The sequence below is a fragment of the Rattus rattus genome, chromosome 2 (assembly GCF_011064425.1).
Source record: "Rattus rattus isolate New Zealand chromosome 2, Rrattus_CSIRO_v1, whole genome shotgun sequence".
NCBI classification, from domain to species: Eukaryota; Metazoa; Chordata; class Mammalia; order Rodentia; family Muridae; genus Rattus; species Rattus rattus.
The window spans coordinates 121,135,026-121,157,671 of record NC_046155.1 but is presented as its reverse complement, the minus strand read 5'-3'; the positions used below and the strand labels follow the sequence as shown (position 1 = coordinate 121,157,671).

General features: G+C 49.5%; 1 protein-coding gene across 1 annotated transcript in view; it reads left to right on the top strand.

The window, feature by feature from the left end:
* Positions 1-22,299, top strand: part of Acan (aggrecan) — a 32,929-nt gene extending 10,630 nt beyond the window's left edge. Inside the window, exons 8-17 of the mRNA XM_032893390.1 lie at positions 404-531; positions 1,698-1,991; positions 4,435-4,638; positions 5,573-9,052; positions 15,386-15,499; positions 18,458-18,616; positions 19,128-19,210; positions 19,830-19,974; positions 20,775-20,957; positions 21,361-22,299. Coding sequence (XP_032749281.1) covers positions 404-531; positions 1,698-1,991; positions 4,435-4,638; positions 5,573-9,052; positions 15,386-15,499; positions 18,458-18,616; positions 19,128-19,210; positions 19,830-19,974; positions 20,775-20,957; positions 21,361-21,437 — 4,867 coding nt within the window. The 3' untranslated portion in view covers positions 21,438-22,299. The remainder of the gene's footprint in view (positions 1-403; positions 532-1,697; positions 1,992-4,434; positions 4,639-5,572; positions 9,053-15,385; positions 15,500-18,457; positions 18,617-19,127; positions 19,211-19,829; positions 19,975-20,774; positions 20,958-21,360) is intronic.
* Positions 22,300-22,646: the final 347 nt, after the last annotated feature.

Genomic DNA, 22,646 nt, shown 5'->3' with positions numbered 1-22,646 from the left:
TCAACACCCAGGACGGGAGCCACCCAGCACTGAGGAACTCACTAGTGATCGCATAGCTCCCTAAATTACACACACACACACACACACACACACACACACACACACACACACACACACACTAAACCAAGGCATATTCTGAAAGATGGTGACAGGAACTTTGCTATACCAATATCTCCTTCCAAGAGACAGAGAAAGCCCTAAACACCCCCTTCAAACACTTCCACCCACTGATGCTTGACAGAGTATACTCTTATGTAAGAGACTCTCTTCTGAAGTCTGCCAAAGGCTCGAGAGACTTGCCACAATGGACATACCACCTGCTTTGAATCATAGCAGATGATCCAAGATATGCCTTTCCTACCCCCAGGACAGCCCCTCACCCCCTTCCCATCCTCTTTCACAGATACCCCATTGTGAGCCCACGGACCCCATGTGTGGGTGACAAGGACAGCAGCCCCGGAGTCAGGACCTATGGCGTGCGCCCATCATCAGAAACCTATGATGTCTACTGCTACGTGGACAAGCTTGAGGGTACAGGCCGTATTATTGCATGCCCATCCCCAGATCAGCGGAGACTAAGGGAGCGTCATAAAAGGGAGGGATAGAATTGTCACCACCCACCCTGGCCTGCTCCCACACAGCTCTCCAGGTGGAGAGCAGGCCCACCCCTTGCCTCTTTCAATTTGAGTGCCTTCTCCCTGCCAAAGGCTCGAATGCTTTCCCCCTTGTGCTGTGGCATGACGTTGGTCCCTCAGAAAGCCATGAGTTCAGTGGCTAAGTTGATGGATTTGTTATAAATAAATGTTGGGTGTCCCCTCCCAGTGCCCAGGAACAAGTCAAAGGCTCAGAGAAGCCCTAAAGCTTGGAACCTTTTCAACTCTTTACAACTTAGCATTGCCCAAGCTTATTCAACTACAGACCTGTTCTGTCTCGTTCCTTTTAATTGCCATGAACGTCACTAAACTGCCTCTCCACTGAGCCCAGCTTGGAAAATGCCAGTGTTCTGGGAGAGTTTAAGCATGGCCTCTCACTTAACCTCTGTAAGCCTCAGTTTCCCTGTCTGTAAAACCTGTCTGCTTAATACTCCCATCAGAGGATCTTCTGAGTATTGGTTGAGACACATAAAAAGTGCCTGCCCCAAACAGAGGCTGGGTAATTACCCAGATAGGGCTCTGGGTAATTAATATGTGGGTGCTGAACCCCCAAAGGAATGGGAATCAAGTCCACAGCAGTCACTGAGCTCATGAGAGAGCAGGGAGCTAAGAGCACTTGGGGGACTGAGGTTGCCAGCCAAGCCCCACTGTTAGTCAAGGGAGGGGAGCATAGGTATGAATGGAGAACCTTAAAAAGGGGTGTGAGGGGTAGAAACTAATTTCTCATAGATGGACTAGCTCGATCCAGCTCAACTGTGACACTGTCTTTTTTTAGTAAGGGATGTCCCAAAAACCAGGGAATTCTTACTCAGTACAAAGTGGAGAAGCTGGTCTCTATTGTCCCAAGAGATCTATGGGTGTAGCTTTGGGCTGGAGGAGGGGACTAAGGCTGGGGCCTACAGGGGCATTGCCACATACTCCTATGTGGTAGATACGAACAGCCCTGGTGAGTTGGGTGGGGGTGCCAGGAGCTCTGCCTCAGAGCAGGAGGAACATGGCTATGATACACATGGATCATCACACCGCCATTGCCTCTGTCCCCAGGGGAAGTGTTCTTCGCCACACAGATGGAGCAGTTCACCTTCCAGGAAGCTCAGGCCTTCTGTGCAGCTCAAAATGCTACCCTGGCCTCCACTGGCCAGCTCTATGCTGCCTGGAGCCAGGGCCTGGACAAGTGCTATGCTGGCTGGTTGGCAGATGGCACCCTCCGATACCCCATCGTCACCCCTCGGCCTGCCTGTGGTGGTGACAAACCGGGCGTGAGAACTGTCTACCTCTACCCCAACCAGACCGGCCTCCCTGATCCACTGTCCAAGCACCATGCCTTCTGCTTCCGAGGTACTGTAGTCCCCCTCCCCATCTTCCTGGGAGGATCCCTTACAGGTTCCTCTAAATAGTGACAAGTGGCTCCTACTTCAAATGAAGTCATATATATATATATATATATATATATATATATATGTATATATATATATATAAATGGAGATAGTGTGTGTGAAACACTCCATATGTGTTTATGTAGAATGTCATATACTGTTTTCCTTATATGTTCTTGTCAGTTTTCTTCTACCTGTAAATATCTTTGTAGTAAGTGCAAGCAAACAAGTCTGGTGTCCTTTGTCAAGCACCAGCCAGACACATGCTTAATTGACCCATATTGTGAGGCACTACCACTGTACTATCGGCTGTCCATACCAGTTAGGCGGTTGAGGTCATCATGCTAGGTTCTGATTGCTTCAATTCTCACAGCATCCATATAGACTAATGGCGCACCCACCAGAATGGAGATGTAGACTGCTGTGAACCGTGGCTGTGACATAGCACATCAAACTGAGTGTTGGAACAACTTCTTGTGTATCAGGATTAACTTTTTAAGATTTATTTCTACCATGTTTAATTATGTGTATGGGGGAAGGGGCATATGTGCAGGTGTCTTTGGAAGCCAGAGGCATCAGACACCCAGGGAGGTGGAGTTCAGGCAGTTGTGAGATTCAAACTCAGGTCCTCTGTGAGAGGAGTGCACACTCTTAATTAACCACTGAGCCATCCCACCAGGCCCGAGGATTGCTTTTAACTAAAGGCCTCCAAGGTTCTCTGTCTTGGAGGGACACCTTTTCATTTTACCTATTTATTGTTTGTATTTTGAGCCAAGGATGGCTTCGAACTCCTGATCCTCCTGCCTTCACTTCAAAGTGTTCTGATTATAGGCAAGTGATGTGGCACCATGTCTGGTGGTGGGTGGAGCCTTACTTTTTTCTTGTGTGTAATTTTAACATTTTAATTTTAATTAAAAAATTAAATTGACATACACAGCATTATATTTCACTATGCATTATCTTTTTCTGATTGCCTGCCTTCATTTTTTTATTAAAAATTATTATCATATATTTTGATCATGTTTTTCTCCTCCCAGGTCCTACCTACCTCCCTACCCACCCGACTTTATGTTTGTTCTCTCTCTTTTAAAGAAAAGAATGAATGAAACAATAGAGCTGGAGAGATTGCTCAGTGATTAAGAGCTCTAGCTGCTTGCTCTTCCAGAGGACCAGGGTTCAATTCCCAGTGACCACATGGCAGTCCACAACTGTCTATAACTCCAATTTCAGGGTGTCCAACACCCTCACAAAGATGTACTTGCAGACAAAACACTAATGGACATAAAATAAAATAAAAAATAAATGGACAAACAGTGAAACACTGCTAAAATGAAAAGCAAAGCATAGAAACAAGAGACCAATGAGACCAAAAAAATGCCAAAATAAAGCACGACTTCTCTTTATACCTTCACAATTGCCACAGTTTTGAGGGTAGCTTAGGCTGAATAGAAATATACTATCTCAAAAAAATAATAAATTAATTAAGATCCAAAAGTTCATTTAAAAGGGCCAATCCCCTCCCAGGGGAGTTACTGATGCCCTTGTCTCAGTGGGCATTAGAGATTAAACCAGTACACCTCCTAGTAAATTTCTAACCATAACTTTCACCACCCACCCACCCTTCAATGGACTCAAACCTCCTTTTTGTTTGCTTGTCTGTTTGTTTTAAGACAGGGTCTCATTATATAGCCCTGGCTGTCTTAGAACTTGCTACGTAGAACAGGCTGGCTTCTAACTCATGGAGATCTGTCTCCCAAGTGCTGAGATTAAAGGGGTGTTCCGCCATGCCAGGCTTTAAACCTTTTATCACTCCGTAGAGAAAACCGGTTCCTTCCTGACCTTCTCCAGGTTGCTGGCTTCCCTCAAATCAGAAATCACCCCTAGCCTATGAATCCTGCCCAGTGCAAATGCTGTGCTAGCTGGTGGAGTCTAAAGATGAGCCTCCTGTTTAGGGAACTGACACTCAGAACCTAACTCTGCCTTCAAGGTGGGCAGGATCATGACGGATCTTGACCCGAGAGATTTGCCCTGGAACTTCTAAGCCATTGACCTTGGGCAAGTCACAGAAACAAGTCACCACTTGTTAGATGCAATCTCTTCTCAGTTAAGGTAAAATCTGTTTATAAGCATAAAGGCTTTTGGTCCAGCATACATGATAGACTGTGGGGAAGAGATACCCCAGAGCACTGTGTCCTAAGCTGATGGGGTTGAGGGTACATGGTGCCATCATCCAGTACTACAAATGGCAAACAGCGATCTCGCTGACGTAGAGACTGGGGTGGGTTAACAAGGTTCTTGTACAGGACAGTTGTACCTCAGGGTCCCCTTGCTCCTCTGTCCCTGAAGGGCAAGGCAGAATGGACTCCGGTCAAAGGGCAGGACCTCACCTTCCACTTCTTCTTCAGGTGTGTCAGTGGCGCCCTCTCCAGGTGGTACACCCACATCGCCCTCTGACATAGAGGACTGGATCGTCACTCGAGTGGAGCCTGGTGTAGATGCTGTCCCCTTGGAGCCGGAGACGACAGAAATACCATATTTCACCACTGAGCCAGAAAAACAGACTGAATGGGAGCCAGCCTACACCCCGCTGGGCACATCCCCATCGCCAGGTGAGTGTAGCTGGTCTCTGGGCCATGCCTTGAAGCATGCGCACTATCCCCACACTCCTGCCTGCTATGGAATGCCCAGGTGAGGGTGGCGTCTGGGGAGGGTGGGGCTCAAACTCACTATATAGCCCAGGCAAGCCTTGAACTTGGAATCCTCCTGCCTCAGCCTCCTAAGTAGTGACAGATCTGCACCACCAAACCCAGATAAAAGTTGTATTAAAAATACCAACAAAAACAAGGCACGTGGGGTGCAATCATGTTTGAGACGGTGGGATATTTCGACTTGCTCTACCTTTCGGGTCCTTTGTGACAGGGACCTCAGCATGAACACTAAGGCATCTTTATGAACAGCACCGCTTGGCCCTGCTGACCTGGAGATGGGTTCTCCCACTCAAACAGCACTGGCATTGTCAGGAGGGCTTACTCGAACATTCCCTAAGCCAGAACAGCCGGCTTCTCTGTCAGCACTGGGTTCTGTTAGGGGCTTGGAATTGGCTTATGGACCAAGATCCTGGTAGCTCTCATATGAAACCCATGAATTGGATACAAGAGACAAAAAGGAAGCACTTGAACGGGGAACTTGTTTTTTTCAGGGATAGCCCCTATCCACTTCCAGTGGGTAAATAGACGTCAGCCCTTGGAGTCCCACAAAGCACAGGTCATAGAGCCCGTGGCCCTGAGGGTGTAAAGGGAGCTTCCCAAGCCATCCTCACCCCTTTTTCTTCCCTTTCTTCCTCTCTCCTTCATTCCTCTCTCTCTCCTTTCAACCTCCTTTGTCGTAACACTTAAAACATATCCCTTAGCAATCACCTGACATGTTCCCACACTCTCAAAAGACATTTCCTGTGGAAGGGAGGAGTTCAGGTCCATGTACGACTTTGAAATGGAGCAGAGTTCACGATCCTACACTTCACCTTGGCTTCCTTCTTTCCTCCAGGGATCCCTCCCACATGGCTTCCCACCGTCCCAGCAGCAGAGGAACACACCGAAAGCCCCTCCGCCTCTCAAGAGCCCTCTGCCTCGCAAGTCCCTTCCACATCAGAAGAGCCATACACACCTTCACTTGCAGTGCCAAGCGGGACAGAGCTGCCCAGCTCAGGGGACACATCAGGGGCACCTGACCTCAGTGGTGACTTCACAGGCAGCACAGACACTTCAGGACGCCTTGACTCCAGTGGGGAGCCATCAGGAGGCAGTGAAAGTGGACTTCCCTCTGGCGACCTTGACTCCAGTGGTCTCGGCCCCACAGTGAGCTCAGGCTTGCCTGTAGAAAGTGGGTCAGCCTCGGGAGATGGAGAAATCCCCTGGTCGCGCACTCCCACAGTTGGCAGACTGCCCTCTGGAGGAGAGAGCCTTGAAGGTTCTGCCTCTGCCTCTGGAACAGGAGACCTTAGTGGGCTGCCTTCAGGAGGGGAAATTACAGAAACTTCTGCTTCTGGGACAGAAGAAATCAGCGGGCTTCCTTCTGGAGGAGACGGTCTAGAAACTTCTACCTCTGGAATAGATGGGGCCAGTGGGATTCCTACTGGAAGAGAAGGTCTAGAGACTTCTGCCTCTGGAGTAGAGGACCTCAGTGGACTTCCTTCTGGAAAAGAAGGTTCAGAAACATCTACCTCTGGAATAGAGGACATTAGTGTACTTCCGACTGGAGAAAGTCCAGAAACTTCTGCTTCTGGAGTGGGAGACTTGAGTGGACTTCCCTCAGGAGGAGAAAGTCTAGAAACATCTGCTTCAGGTGTAGAGGATGTCACCCAGCTTCCTACTGAAAGAGGAGGTCTAGAGACTTCTGCCTCTGGAATAGAGGACATCACTGTGCTTCCTACTGGAAGAGAAAATCTAGAAACTTCTGCCTCTGGAGTAGAGGATGTCAGTGGACTTCCTTCTGGAAAAGAAGGTCTAGAGACTTCTGCCTCTGGAATAGAGGACATTAGTGTGTTCCCTACTGAAGCAGAAGGTCTAGAAACTTCTGCCTCCGGGGGATATGTCAGTGGGATTCCTTCTGGAGAAGATGGTACAGAAACCTCTACTTCTGGAGTAGAGGGTGTGAGTGGTCTTCCTTCTGGAGGAGAGGGTCTAGAAACATCTGCCTCTGGAGTAGAAGATCTTGGTCTTCCTACAAGAGATAGTCTAGAGACATCTGCCTCAGGAGTAGATGTTACTGGGTATCCTTCTGGAAGAGAGGACACAGAAACCTCTGTTCCTGGGGTAGGTGATGACCTTAGTGGACTTCCTTCTGGACAAGCAGGCCTAGAGACCTCAGCTTCAGGAGCTGAGGACCTTGGTGGCTTGCCTTCTGGAGAAGAAGACGTGGTAGGGTCTGCTTCTGGAGCTCTGGACTTCGGCAAGCTACCTTCTGGAACTCTAGGAAGTGGTCAAACTCCAGAAGCTAGTGGCCTTCCCTCTGGATTTAGTGGTGAATATTCTGGAGTGGACATTGGAAGTGGCCCATCCTCTGGCCTGCCTGACTTCAGTGGACTTCCGTCCGGCTTCCCAACAGTCTCCCTTGTGGACAGTACCTTAGTGGAAGTGATCACAGCCACCACTGCCAGTGAACTGGAAGGAAGGGGGACCACCAGCGTCAGTGGTTCAGGAGAAGAGTCAGGGCTGCCCCTCAGTGAGTTGGACAGTAGTGCGGACATTAGTGGTCTCCCTTCAGGAACTGAACTCAGTGGCCAAACATCCGGATCTCTTGATGTCAGTGGAGAAACATCTGGATTTTTTGATGTTAGTGGACAGCCATTTGGGTCTTCTGGCACCGGTGAGGGGACATCTGGGATTCCTGAAGTCAGTGGACAGCCGTCAGGGAGTCCTGACACCACTGAGATATCTGGAGTGACTGAGCTTAGTGGACTGTCCTCTGGGCAACCAGATGTCAGTGGAGAAGGGTCTGGAATTCTCTTTGGCAGTGGCCAATCCTCTGGCATTACATCTGTGAGTGGAGAAAGCTCTGGGATTTCTGATCTCAGTGGGCAACCTTCAGGGTTCCCAGTGCTCAGCGGAACAACACCTGGAACCCCTGACCTGGCTTCTGGCACCATGAGTGGCAGTGGAGATTCTTCTGGCATTACGTTTGTGGACACCAGTCTTATTGAAGTGACCCCTACCACATTTAGAGAAGAAGAGGGGTTAGGGTCTGTGGAACTCAGTGGCCTCCCTTCGGGGGAGACAGATCTGTCTGGCACATCTGGGATGGTGGATGTCAGTGGACAATCTTCTGGAGCAATCGATTCCAGTGGACTCATATCCCCCACTCCAGAATTCAGTGGCCTCCCAAGCGGAGTAGCTGAGGTCAGTGGAGAGGTCTCTGGAGTTGAGACTGGGAGCAGCTTGTCCTCGGGAGCATTCGATGGCAGTGGACTTGTGTCAGGTTTCCCTACTGTGTCTCTTGTAGACAGAACTTTGGTGGAGTCTATAACCCTGGCTCCTACTGCTCAAGAAGCTGGAGAAGGGGCTTCCGGCATTTTGGAATTCAGTGGTGCCTATTCTGGAACACCAGACATATCTGGGGACCTCTCTGGGTCTTTAGACCAAAGCACATGGCAGCCTGGGTGGACAGAAGCCAGCACAGAGCCACCAAGCTCCCCATATTTTAGTGGGGACTTCTCTAGCACCACTGATGCAAGTGGAGAATCCATAACTGCCCCAACTGGCAGTGGGGAAACCTCGGGGCTTCCGGAAGTCACTTTAATCACTTCAGAGTTAGTGGAGGGCGTGACTGAACCAACTGTTTCCCAGGAACTTGGCCAGGGTCCTTCTATGACATATACTCCCCGGCTCTTTGAGGCCAGTGGGGAAGCCTCAGCATCTGGGGACCTTGGTGGACCTGTAACAATCTTTCCCGGGTCTGGGGTAGAAGCTTCAGTCCCAGAAGGCAGCAGTGACCCATCTGCTTACCCTGAGGCTGGAGTGGGAGTGTCTGCTGCCCCTGAGGCCAGCAGTCAATTGTCTGAGTTCCCAGATCTGCATGGAATCACCTCTGCCTCCCGTGAAACAGATCTGGAGGTGACAACCCCAGGCACGGAGGTGAGCAGCAACCCATGGACCTTTCAGGAAGGCACCAGGGAGGGATCCGCTGCTCCAGAAGTGAGTGGAGAATCTAGCACTACCTCTGACATAGATGCAGGCACTTCAGGTGTGCCTTTTGCCACGCCCATGACTTCTGGAGACAGGACTGAAATCAGTGGAGAATGGTCTGATCATACCTCAGAGGTGAATGTTACTGTCAGCACCACCATCCCAGAGTCCGAGTGGGCCCAGCCTACCCAGCACCCTACAGAGACACTTCAAGAAATCGAATCCCCGAATCCCTCATACTCGGGAGAAGAGACCCAAACAGCAGAAACAGCCAAGTCCCTGACAGACATCCCTACCCTTTCTTCTCCAGAAGGGTCAGGAGAAACAGAGTCAGCTGCAGCAGGTATGGGGGTTATTTTCTCTTTGAATGCGGTTGGGATATAGGCAAGTGCAATCCAAAAGGAATAACGCATGATAGCGTTAAAGTTCAAAGCTCAGCTGGACAGGGTGAGATAATTCTCCAAATCTCTCTGAGCCTTATCCATGAAGTGGGAAGAGTACTGAAAAAGACTAAATAGGATATGGATGTGAACAAAGCAAGTGCTGAGTGTCGTGCCATGTTCATGGCATGACCTTGTGAAGGTGACTGACTTCCTTCCACTGGGGTTAGATCCATGAACAGTCTCGAGTGGGCGGCACCATCTGTGCTTGGCACAGGGAGAGAGTACCTACTTAGGTATCGACAGAAATTATGTTTGCAAACCTGTTTCCAAGTAAATGTGAGATGAGAGAGTACATCTGCTGGTGGCATTTATGGCCAAATATTTATTTTGTGTGGGGCTAAAACCTGCACAGTTTAAGGGATTATGAAGTCTCACTTGAGCTCTGTCAAGACTCTGTGTTCCCAACCCATCCCAGGCCACCGGGACTTCCCAGTGCTGTTCCAGTGCCTCACCTCTACCCTCTCTGAGCCACCAAGCTCCAGCAACTTTAGATTTGGGGGACATCTTGATCCTTCTACTGTACTGGGACAGTTTTCATAATCAGAGAAAAAGGTACCCCACATATTGGGGACTGAGAGAACAGGAAGACAGAACCCCCAGGAGTGAGCTGACTCTAAGCCATCCTCAAAGACTTGGAGTATCTCATTACTCAGTCATGGGAGCTCAGAGGCTGTTCTGGTCTCTAGGCAGTTGAGTTCTTGATGCCTACCCTCTAGGGTCTGTATAGAGGAGCTGTGTGGTCCAGGGACATACCTGGAAACATACTTGTGGCCCACTGGCCACAGTGGCCAACACTGTGATGTAGGGAAGCTCTCATTAGCTATGGGTAGGTAGACAGGTGCTAGATAGACTAACTCCTGCAGCCTCCAGAGGGGAAGTCATGCAGAAGCAGCCTCTCTCTACTAAGGCAGGGTCTCTCATAAAGGAGCTTTATTCCTGAGACCCATTCGAAAATGGAGAAATGAATCCTAGAAGAAATCCAACTAACTAGATGTACCTGCTGGCCAGTCCCCAGCCTCAGAAGCCTTTACATAACACACAGAAGACTCTGTATTCTTAGACGTTAATATACAAGCATAATACCTCACCATATAGTACAGCCTCGTACATAGTGAACATGCTTCATACTTAGCACATACATAGTAAATACATGTGTGTACAGACAGTGGAGGCTCTCTACCCACTCTTCCCTTGCTGGGGTCATTCTCTACAGACCAGAACCTAAAGGCATCTAACCCCAAGGACAGAGAAGGTCGACTTTTCTTCCTGCCCAAGAACAACAGTATTGCCTGCCGGAAGGTTCTGAAGATGGTGTGGCCAAATCTCTCTACACCTGGTCACACCATTCTCAGAAACTCTTTCCAACCGGGGAAATTTCCAGTCAAGACTTGTGACCTCAGCTGGGCATAGTGGTGCACACCTGTAATCCTAGCTCTTAGGAAGGGGAGGGAGGTCGAGGCCAGCCTCAGCTACAAAATGAGATTCTGACGAGGGGTTGGGGAGAATGGAAAGGACCTCAGGAGCCCTAAAATTAGTAAAAGTAGCAATAGAATTTATTCTTTATTCTTCCCAGGATATAGATAGTCATATCTATAACCCCAGTCCTAGCACTCAGGAGGCTGAGACAGAAGGATTCCCAAGAGTTTCAGGTCAGGCTGGGCTACAGAGTGAGACACTGTCTCAAAATAAAAGAAAAGAGGGATGGAAGGGGGGAGGAGACATTAGCAATCTGTCATAAGAACAGGCTTCCCCGTTACCTGTATCTCCCTCACTCTGCCTCCACTGCTCAGATTTTTCCAAAAGCCACAGGTACCAAGATGCAACATTATTCCTATGAGAGTTGAGTATCCAGGGGATCCTCTCCCAGGTAGAGGGGCTGGATTTTAAAGAAAACATTCAATAGTAACCGTCACCTTGCTTAATCGATATTCTATCCATAAACAAGTTCTTGATAAATCAGGAACCAGTACTTTTGATGTCAGGATAAATATCTAAAACTTTGTGTGGTGATGCACGCCTATGATAGTAGTACTTAGGAGACTGAGGCAGGAGGATTAGCAGTTCAAGGTTATCCTAGGATAAATTATACCCAATCTCAAAATAGATATAACAATAATAATAACAATAACAATAACAACAACAACATTGGCTTCATGAATGTTCAGGTTCTTAATCTGGTCCAGTTAAAAATCAGCAGCCTCAGGGCTGGTAAGATGACTTAGCAGGTAAAAGCATTTGCTGCTGAACCTGACAGCATGAGTTCAATCCCCAGGACCAACCCCGACAAGGTGTCCTCTGACCTCCACACTCATGCCATAGTGAGCACTTGCCCCGCCCCATGCTAATTAATTAAATGTAATAAAAGCCAGAAGCCTCTCCCCCACCTTGTTACTGGTGGTGCCCACACGAAGTAGGCTTCTGACTGGGACCGCCATTTCGATGCAGCTTAGTATCCCCTGAGAAGCTCCCAAGATGGATCTTGCCTGGGCTCCACAGCAAGCCATTGTGAGGCTGTTGGTCTGGAGAAGAACTGTCACTGGCATCTTCTCATAAGTCTTTTGAAAAATAAAATTAACTTCTTCAGTGGCTATGAAATGTAGCCATGGTTGAAAACCACTGCTCTAACCAGATTGCACATTGGTTCTCCATGTGCATCCCACTCTGGCCTTGAACTCACGGCAATCCTCCTTGAGTTCAACCCCTTGAGTGTTGAAATCACAGGTGTGGACCCCCACCGCCAACAGATAGATACAGTGATTGATAATGTAACAATAGATGTAATAACATATACTTCCATGACTTCATTTCACCAAAACGTCCATAGGCAGTTACTGACTATTTCAGCTAGCAACAGGCTGAGCTGAAAGGGCAGCATATGGAAGATACATTTAAGGTCAACTTTTAAAATAGAGCAGTCTTGAAATTCGTAAGGAGCAATACCCTACTTTTAAATGTAAAGATCATTCTTTTAAAATGCAAATTGAGATTGATAAACACATTTTTATAACCTCCTTCTCCCTCTTCCTCTTCCTCTCCCTTTCCTCTCTCTCTCTCTCTCTCTCCTCTCTCTCTCTCTCTCTCTCTCTCTCTCTCTCTCTCTCTCTCTCTCTCTCTCCAGGATCGTCCAACACAACTGTACAGGGTATGCACTGAGTAACTTGAAAAGTGCTGTGGCTACTGCAGGGGTTTGTTTGCTTGTCATTTGTTGTGTGGTGAACCATCTAGTTGAGTTATCACTTGAGGAAAAGCACCAGCTGCCATTCTCCATTCAACATTTTCCATGAGCCATAAAAACCTCTTGTTCCTCGGAGGTCATGAACTCTGATTTTTGCCAAACCTGGATAAGACTACTCAATGTGGTGGCCTAATGTGTCTGGGTTAGGTGCCAAAGTGGTCACTTGCAAGTCTGTCTCCTCCGGGCTTTGCTAGAAGACCCAAAGTTTTGTCTCTCCCGAGATAGAGAGGCTTGGGAGCCTTGCTCAAGAGACAAACAGCACCACCCCCATTTCTATATTCAGTGACTATGCATAAGCTCTTGGTGACGAAAGCATAAATGGCAACAAGGTGCCCACAGTCACCTGGGACAGACAGACACTCAGCTTCCTGTTTCGTTTCCTGCCTCTCTTCCATCTCTTCCAAGCTGTCTCCCAAGCTTGCCAATGTGGGCAAGCCTCTTGTTTCCCTGTCTGCCAGTGGCATAACAGTGTCTATACCACTACAATATGAGAATCGTAACTGGAAAGGGGGTCCACAGCATCCAATCTCACCAGATATCAGTCTCCTCATTCCACAGAGGCTGCCATTACCCAGAGCCATCCCTCCCCACACCTGCTACCACCTTGTCCAGAGCCCCCTAGAGCAGTGGTTCTCAGCTGCTGAGACCCTTTAATACAGTTCCTCACGTTGTGGTGACTCCCCAAGGGAATCAGTGTAAAGCTCACCTGGCATCTCTAAAGTACCTGGTGATAGATGTAGATATAGATATAGATATAGATATAGATTTCTCAGGACTGTGGCTCTTCCTCATTTTGATATCCAGGCCTGAAACAATTCTCAAACCTCATACCCTGGCCAAACACAAAAGGAAAATAACACAACTTCTCATATCCCTGGCCAGACTAGAGCCCTCTCTAAGCCTCTGGAACAATCAGATGCCACCTGGCCTGGCCTCCACCAGACCTCTTCCTTTCCTGCCCTTTGTGTCAAGATTGGGCCAAGGGCTCCAGCGTTGGTGTCTGACTTTTCTTCCCTCTGAGGTCACCCCATCCCTGCTCTATACAACTGCTTTAGCGCCTCCATTTGCTTAACCCCCTGCCCTAGTGCTTCTGGTCTCCCATAATGAAGCTAATGGACAAAAGAGAACACGATTATCTTTCCTGAAGCTGGAGAGCCGCCCCCCAGCTTCCACTTTGCCAACTGACCTGACCTATTGCTGCTACTGCTGCTGCTGGGAATCCTGGTGCATGCTGGGAAACCAAGTGCATGCCGGGATTTCAGTCAGTTCCTCCATGCATTTTTGGGGTTGCTTGGAACTGTGAGTCTCTAATCCGTGGCGTGTGCTTCTTGAAATGAAGCTAAGAACTTCATGAGAAGAGAAGAGAGGCCAGCGATGTGGAGAAGAAGGGCAGCACCAGTTGAGGAAGGTACCTAAGACTCAGGGATGCTCAGGACACAAATTGCATGGACTTGGCCAAGAAGATCCAGAGGAAAGTGCATTGCTCTCTAGCATAGAACTGATGTAAACATCTAGATTGCTGTTATGGTCAGCAAGATCTAAGTCCTAGGATGAATTAAAGTCCTATTCTGAAGCCAACGCTCTGACTGATCCTAAGAAGGCCACCCATGAGCATACCATTGGATCCTGGATCTCAAGTAAACATAATTGCATGTACCAAGAATAAGCCCCCTCCTGGTTTTGGAGATGCTGCTCAGTTGACAGAGTGCTTGCCTAGAGTATGCAAAGCCCTGGGTTGGATTTCCAGCACCACGTAAACCGGGCGTGATAATACACACCTGTAATTTCAGAACTCAGGAAATAGAGGCAGGAGAATCAGAAGTTCAAGACCGGCTATGCGGCAAGTTCAAGGGCAGGCAGCTCTGGAGTTATAAACATGAAGACAACAGAAGCCCTACTCCTCACCCCCAGGGCTCCTGGCTTCCCAGAAAGACGGAAAAGCCTGAGAGATTCAGTTCTCACTGTGGCTATGAATAAACTAAGGCAAGAGCTACTGACTTACTAATTTGAGTCTTGCAAAGAAGTTCATCCAAAAAAAAAAAAAAAGAATGCCTTGGAAGCTGAAGAGCAGAAAGGAGGAGGAGCCCACCTCAGACAAAGAGGTCTGGGCACCCAACTGAGTCCCAGAGTCTGTATTCACTAACTGAGTGAGGATCTAGCTAGGCTTAGCAGCACTTAGCCAGCTTTGTCAGAGGGGTTTCATGCCCATCTAGGAATTAGAACTTATTGAAGATGCCCACCTGAGGCTTTAAGCTGGAAGGAGATCATAAGGGAAAATGTTGGGCAAGATTTTGTTCTCCATCCCCTCCCCCCCCAAAAAAACCCCAACAAACTCAGGCTTCTTTTTTTACAAAAAAAAAAAAATACTCGAATCTTATTTACTGAAAAACAAAGACACTATCTACGATCTGGGAATTCTAATGAGTCTCATGCAAAACTCCCATATGGCCACTTTCTTACGGTTCTATATACCCTCTAGATGGCTCATTCTGGAACATGGTTTGCCCATTTTTCCCTGTCTCACAACTGTAGAGGAAACCAGGAGAAACAAGACTTCTAACCAAGCTTTAAGAATTTCACTTCCAGTTTCTTTGCCTACTACTACTACTACGGTGGCCACGGCCAATCCAGACGTCCAGCTTCTTGAAATATTCACAAGAGAAAGTATCCTGAAGGAACTCCATTCTCGGACTCATAAAAGCCATTTGGCTTCAGAAGCACCAGATCTCTCCAACCTGGAAAAATGGCTCCAAGATTGCCCACCAAGAATCACACACATCCAAGGGAAACTGTCTGGATCTTTGGTTCAACAGTCCAAGATGGCGGCGCCAGCCACGGAGGCAGCAGCAGCAGCAGCAGCAGCAGCAACAGTTCTCAGGAAATCCAGCCAGGCCACTTTCAGCCTCTGGAAAGCAGCAGGGCCGGCCACCCGTAATGCAGCCGTGGTGCTCATGAGTCACCAGCAGAGGTCCTAATGGTGGCCCTTGGTTTCTTGCAGACATTGATGAGTGCCTCTCAAGCCCTTGTCTGAATGGAGCCACCTGCGTGGATGCCTTGGACACTTTCACATGCTTATGCCTTCCGAGCTACAGAGGGGACCTGTGTGAGATCGGTACGGCCGTCTCGGCTTCAGCTAATGTCACTAACTGCTGCCCTTCTCTTTCCTCACCCCTTCCTCCTTCTAACCACAGGTTCCAGGCCTGGGCTGGGGCCCACAGGTCTGCCTGGAGAGACATTCTGGGGGACACAATTGAGAAGCCTGCCTCCTGATTTTAACTCTTGTTCTTGCTCTTTCCCCTTGGGGACCTTCCCCTGAAATGTTGGCTGATCTGACAGCAGGAGACATGTGTATTTTGTGAAGTGGGGCTCAGGGAGTCTTGCAACCACTAATCTTTCTCCAGGGCTTGCAGACTTGCTGGCGGGACCACAGAGCTCAGTGCATGCGTCCCGCTAGAACAACACAGCACCAGTCCTGGAGGAAATTGTGGGTAGGCTCAATGGGTTCTCGCTCTACTGACGGCCACAGATCTTCTCAGCATGATCATGGCACTGTCTTGCTGAATTCTCCATGGGAGTTCCATGTCCTTTCCATGACCCTAGGGAGCCACAATACCACACTAACCAAGCTGTCCTCCTCTTCTCCTGGCATGAGGCTGTGGTTGGTCAACTGTGACTTACATCACCAGTATGCTCCAATCATGCATGAACAGGGACGGTGCATGCCATCCTCTCTCCATCACACCACGGTGGCTACCTTCCCAATGCTACACTGGTCCATGCTTTCTTTCTTGCTCCCTTGTACAAAGCAAAAGGCTAGCCTGGCAAAGCAGTCTTGTTGCAAGGTGCAGGGGCTGAGTTTCCTCTGATGGACCTTGTCAATACCTCTGCTTCTGCATCTGTGGGCCAGGAGCCCTAGGCAGTGACACCCAGCACTCTCACTGATGGTGCTTTCTAAGCTCTGCCAGCTTCCCTGGCCTCAGGCTTTCCCAGTGCAGAAAAGGAGACCTGAGGCATTAGGGTGCTGGTAGCAGTGGCTCCTAGAAAGTTGGAAGTGTGCATGGGCTCAAAACCCTGTTGAACAAACTCTTCAAATTTCTCAATTTGAACAAATTTCTCAGAGAAATTTCCAGAAAGCAGCGGAAAGTCCTGGTAAATCTTCCTTTGAGCCTGAACAGTGTGAGGAGGTAATAAGAATTATACATTCCTTGGGGGCATTGTCAAGGGATGGAATAACTTAGGGTTTCTGCAGTAATGCCGGGGCACTCATCTTCCCTGCACCTCCTATCTTTTATCTACACTCCAAGAAGTCAGGTGCATGGGGTGTCCGCTAGGCAGGAATCGAAAGTACAAAGATTTCCCCTCCAAGATACCGTATGGGAGAAAGGTCTGCAACATCCACACAGACAACAGCTCTGGAACTCATCTGGGAAAGGAAGCCTCTGCTGCAACAGGGGCTGGGTTCCACAGGGGCCAGACTCTGCTTCCTTATAGACCAGAAAAGTGGTTCCAGAGCCACTCACCTGAGCCCTAGGCCTGAGTGCCCAGCGAGGGAAGGCTCTGTCACAACCTGAATGCAATGCCTCATGCGATCTTGTCTCGGGTATCACTGCTTTCTCCAGCCTCTTTGGAAGTCTGTCTTATGTTCACTTCCTCTACTGGCATGGTCCTCCCAACCATGCCCAACTCCTCCCTTCCCTGACCCTACCGACCCATCTCAGCCCTCAGGTTCTGAGGTGACACAAGCCCTGGCTCACAGGTCCAGGGATGGTGTCACTGTCTCAGTGCTGTGAGTCCTCTGAGGCCTCCTTTGCCTCTTTCCAGACGTTTATCTTGACCCTCGAGGAGGGTATCAGAGGGACCCTCCTCCTCCCGGGCTCCACTCTGACTCTTTCTTCTCCAGGAACCAGCCTTCTACTGCCTTTCTTTCCCTTTCCAGCCTAGCCAAGCACCCATCTCTTAGCCCAAGGGAGACTCCTTCCCCTCAGGGAAACCCCGTCCTTCCTGGAACCGCCAGACTATTGAAACTACCGAGTTTGGAAGCTGCCACTCATCCTGAGGTATCTGTGGCAGCTCTCCAGCCCCACAGATGGAGGCTCCAGGCAAAGGAGGAAAAGAGATAGATTTAGAGCTCCCTCTGTCCGGTGCTGTACTGGCAGATGTTTACTGGCTCTCACAGAGGAGAGGGAGTCCTAACAGGAGGCCTCTTTCCAGGCCGGAGGTAGCAGTCCTCCCACCAGGGCCAACCTACAGTCATCCACGTGCTGCCACCAAAGACAGTTAGCTCACAAACTCCTCTTCTGATCCTGATGAGCTGGCTCTAAGAAGTCCCCTCCTCTGTCCCTAAAGATCTAATCCATACTCCTCTGTCCAAGACTCTAATCCAGGCCCTCCTCCAGCACACAACATCTTTTTCAAATGAGGCCATGGTGGCGCTCTGTTAGAGCCAACTCAGAGACCTGGGGCAGAAGTAGTTGCCTAGCATGGCTGAGGCCCCAGATTTCATCCCAGCGCTGACAGAATAATTAGAATTAAACTAATAATATAACAACAGCAACCAGCTCAGACCCGTGACCTAAGCTTGGTCTTCTTTGGACTCCCAAGAGAGTTATTCTTGAGAGTCTCTGGCCTCACACAAGATTCTGTGAGGAAGAGGGTACCAGCTCCACCATGCCCATCCTCTTCTCTGACCACCACCTATTACTACCCACAGCTCCTTTTCCCAGAATCCATCAGAAACTGGGAACTATGTTTTGCCTTAAACCTCCCATCAGCCTGCTGCACTCAGCCAGCCCTCTGCCTACCCACGCAGAGCATGAATCCATCCACAGGAGGAAATCTTGGGAGGCAAGGTGCTATATCAGAGAAAGAAAAGACCCTTTCCCGGGTGGCATGCACATGGAGGTCTCCATAAGGCTTCCTACTTGAGCCTCTCTCTAGCTGAGCCTGTTGTCTCCCTCCGGGGCACAGCATTTAAGGTGGATTAAACATAGAAGTCCATGCCACAAGACTGGCAGGGACCACACTCCCAACCGGCCTTGCCCCCTGTTCAAGTCCCTGACCTGTGTTGCAGACCAGGAGCAATGTGAGGAGGGGTGGACCAAGTTCCAGGGCCACTGTTATCGCCACTTTCCCGACCGCGAGACCTGGGTGGATGCGGAGAGACGGTGTCGGGAGCAGCAGTCACATCTGAGCAGCATCGTCACCCCTGAGGAACAGGAGTTCGTCAACAGTGAGTGTGACAGGGGCTAAGGGACACAGCAGTGAGAGCAGAGAGCCTGGCTGTTCTGAAATGAGCAGACTAGAGATCAGGATGGTAGCTCACACCTTGCATGTACCAGGTCCAGCATTGCAGGAAGGGGGGAGGGGAGACGAAGCCAGAGAAAGAGAGTGCAGATTGGGGGCACTGCATGGCACGGAGCTAGAAGGTCAAATGCCCCCACAGTTTCCTCAGAGAAGAAGCCACAGGTCCCTGGGACCAGCAGCCCCAGCTGACCGAGGGCAGACTCTGACAGTCAGTGCCATCCCAGGTTACCCCCGTAGCTATCACCTGCCTATACCAGCCTGAGGAGGTGTTCCAATATATACCACAAACATGCATGTCCTGAGACCCTTGTAAGGTCCTTAGAAGCCAGTGGCATGCTGCTAGGAGGCACTTACCTCCTTCCTCCCTCTCCATGAGCTCCAGTCCCCAGACAGTGCGGGGTACCCAACATCAATGCAAGCCTATCTTCCCATTCCAGAAAATGCTCAAGACTACCAGTGGATCGGTCTGAATGACAGAACCATCGAAGGGGACTTCCGCTGGTCTGATGGACACTCCCTGGTGAGTTCCCAGAGAATAAGTAGTGGGAGAAAGACCCCAAGAACAGCATGCATCGAGTCTGATGCAAACTCACTGAGCAGATGTTATAAGGCAACCACAAGCAGGAACCCTGTAAGGAAGGGATTGTGTCTCTTTCCTCTGTGTCTCTGGAGGCTGGCCTGGGGCTGGGTAGACTTCATGAAGGAAGGCACAAGATGAGAGAAGGAGCCAAAAGGAAATGAAGGTATGACAGCAAGCCACCGTGAAAAGTGTATGGCATGTGAGTTTCCTATGTGCAAAGGACTAGTGTCTATGCAAGGCATAGAAGACAGAGATCACATAGACAATGTGAGCAGTAGCTACAGGTCAGTGAGAAGCTGAACCCTATCAGGGAATGAATCCTTGGGAGTTAAGAGCTCCTGACAAAGGACCAGAAGCAGTTGCCTAGTATGGGATCCATAGCATCATATGACCCTGATCAGATCAGATTCCCAGCAGCCTTTGCAGGTGCCTTACAACCCAGATGTTGGATGAAAGGGAAAAGGAGGTGGGGGAGCTGATTGGGAAGAAAGAGGGGTGGTCAATCCAAGCCATACTGCTTCAGCCTTTCTCTTAACTATTTTGCCTCTCCTGTCCACAGCAATTTGAGAAGTGGCGTCCAAACCAACCCGACAATTTCTTTGCCACTGGAGAGGACTGCGTAGTGATGATCTGGCATGAGAGGGGTGAATGGAACGATGTCCCCTGCAATTACCAGCTGCCCTTCACATGTAAAAAGGGCACAGGTAAGAAAGGCTTGGGAGGAGGTCCAGGGGGAGGAATAAGACCTCCAACCGCATGGAAGCCTCTCACTATGCGACCTGAGGCGAGTTCTCTTGTCTCCTAGCTACTGGGAGCTATGGGAGCATCCTCAAGAGGCACATGGGTGCTGATGTGAGGGCCTCTCGTGGCACAGCGTCATGGGACTAAGAACACGATGATTCCTAGAGACCTTTCACAGGGAGGATCCTAGGATCCTCAACACCATGCATATGTCAGTCCCTCAGATGTCAGCAACAGAAAGTCACCCATAATGACCCCTGTGGGGACCACCCTTTCTTTGGGGCTCCAAAATTGCTAGTCACAGAATCAAGCCATCAGGCCTGGGTACTTCAACTTTAAGGCCGTGGGCATCGTAACACTTAGAGAACCCAGCCTAGTGCTGCCATTCAGTCTGTGTCATCAGGCCTCCTTTGGGCCCCACTTTCCCTAGCTTTAGACATTTTCATAAAGATGTCACAGATGTCTTACCACACAGTCCTCTTTCCCTGTCTTCCTTCCTTTTTATCTTCCCCCCCCCATTGTTCAAGGCCACTTTCTTATCCCCTTCCTGCTTCCCAGAGCACCAAGGAATTGGGATGTTAGAACTGAATAGCTCAGGATTCTCAGCCCTGCATTTTCCCAGCAGTCCAGACTCAGTCCTGGGTAGCACAGGCTAATCCCTTTCTCATCATACCGTGGGCTCTGGGATAACCTTGTCTCTGCCTACATAGGCCATCACAGAAACTCTCATGAGGCCCCTTCCTAAAAGGCATTTGTTCCTCAGTGGCCTGTGGAGAACCCCCAGTGGTGGAGCATGCCAGAACCCTCGGGCAGAAGAAAGATCGCTATGAGATCAGCTCCCTGGTGCGGTACCAGTGTACTGAGGGCTTTGTCCAGCGCCACGTGCCCACCATCCGGTGCCAGCCCAGTGGGCACTGGGAAGAGCCTCGAATCACTTGCACAGACCGTGAGTATTGTCCCCCTGGTCCCTCAAATGGCACAGAATCAGGCTCCACCAAAAGGGCCTTCTTGCTCTCCCCAGAGCATAGTGGTAGCTGGCACTGTTCTGTAGCTACCATACCATGCTAGGGGCTAAGCCACACAGGGATGGCTTAAGGGTCTCTCCACTAAAAAAAAAAAAAAAAAAAAAAAAAAAAAAAAAAAAAAAACACCATTGGTCCCCACCTAAGGAAGTTTAATGAGAAATCCAGCCCAGGGGAGCAGGTTGGGAGCAGCTTTGTTTGGGTTACATTCTGAGGCCCACGATGCACAAGGAGGGGCTCCTGCACACATGGGAAGGCTGCGGGAGCCTAAGCTTGGCCCTGCTTCCTCCCCTCTCACCGTTGCTTCCCACCTCCCTTTTGCTGCAGCCAACACCTACAAGCACAGGCTACAGAAGCGGAGCTGGAGACCCACACGGAAGAGCCGCCCCAGCATGGCCCACTGAGAGGAGCTTCCACAATGTGCCCAGGATGCTGAGCCCAGCGGCCAGCCATGCTGACCGTGCATCCCACTCACATGGTGTCTTCTTGTCGCTTTTTGTCATATAAGGAATCCATTAAAGAAGGAAAAAAAAAAAGCCACATTGTGTGTGCCCCACTCCCCATATCACCCAAACTGCATCTAATTTATCCACCACCGTCACCTCCCCCCGCCCCATAAAAAAACCGCCAAAGCAAATTCACTGTAACCCATGGACTGAGTTTAGAGACATTTCTTTCATTTCCCACCGTGCCTTTCCAGGGACCAGTGCAGGGACAGGGTGAGAAGAGTTAAATTAAATAAAGAAGATTATTTTTTGTTGTTGCTTCCTGACTTTACCCAAGAACAGCACAATGGTTGGTTACTTCACCTCCAGGGAGAGCTAGGGGGCCAGAGGTGGAGCTGGAAGGAGACAGGGCCAGGGAGGGAGGAGTAGGGCAGCCACACAGACGCAGAGCTTTAAGGACTCAGAAGAGGCAAACTATAGCTTAGTGTGTTGGACAAAAGGGATCGAGGTCTGTGCCATCTATGTGGGAAGGAGCCTGGGGCAGGGGGCAGGCTGGCCAAAGGGAAGTGAAGTTGCCTTTCCTCCAGGGCCCCTCTCCTAGGAACCTTTCTCCTAGGAACCTTTCTTCTGGGTCAACCACCCTAGCAGGTGTCATTTCTCGGCTGGACTGGGTAGGGGCACTTCCTTCCCAGGAGTGCTCCGCCGTCCCCTTCCCTCTCCCCACCCCGGGACGGTGCAGGCACCAGTGTTCCGTGCACCTATTTATATTTTTGAAAACTAAAGATTATGATAATTATAATAATAAAGACATTGGAAGAGATCTATTTCTTTTCTTTTCCTTTTTTTTTTTTTAATATTCTATTCTATGTCTTATTTAAGCCGAAGGTGACCATGATCTGGGACCTCTATGGAGTCACACTTTGATCACGTGACTCCAGAATGGCGTGTGAGTTCCTGTGCTAGTCGCCTCATTCTTGTCAGAATGACACTATGTTTGATGGACTCTGTACCTGAGTGTGTGAATACAACGTGTTTGTGTGAACACATATGACCTGTTTGTGTGTGTATGCCTGAATGTGCTTGTCCCCCTGCGTTGTTCAGTGGTTTGGAGTGCAGGTTTGCAGGTGAGCACACTGGAAACTTAAGACAAGGCATGGTGTCTCAATG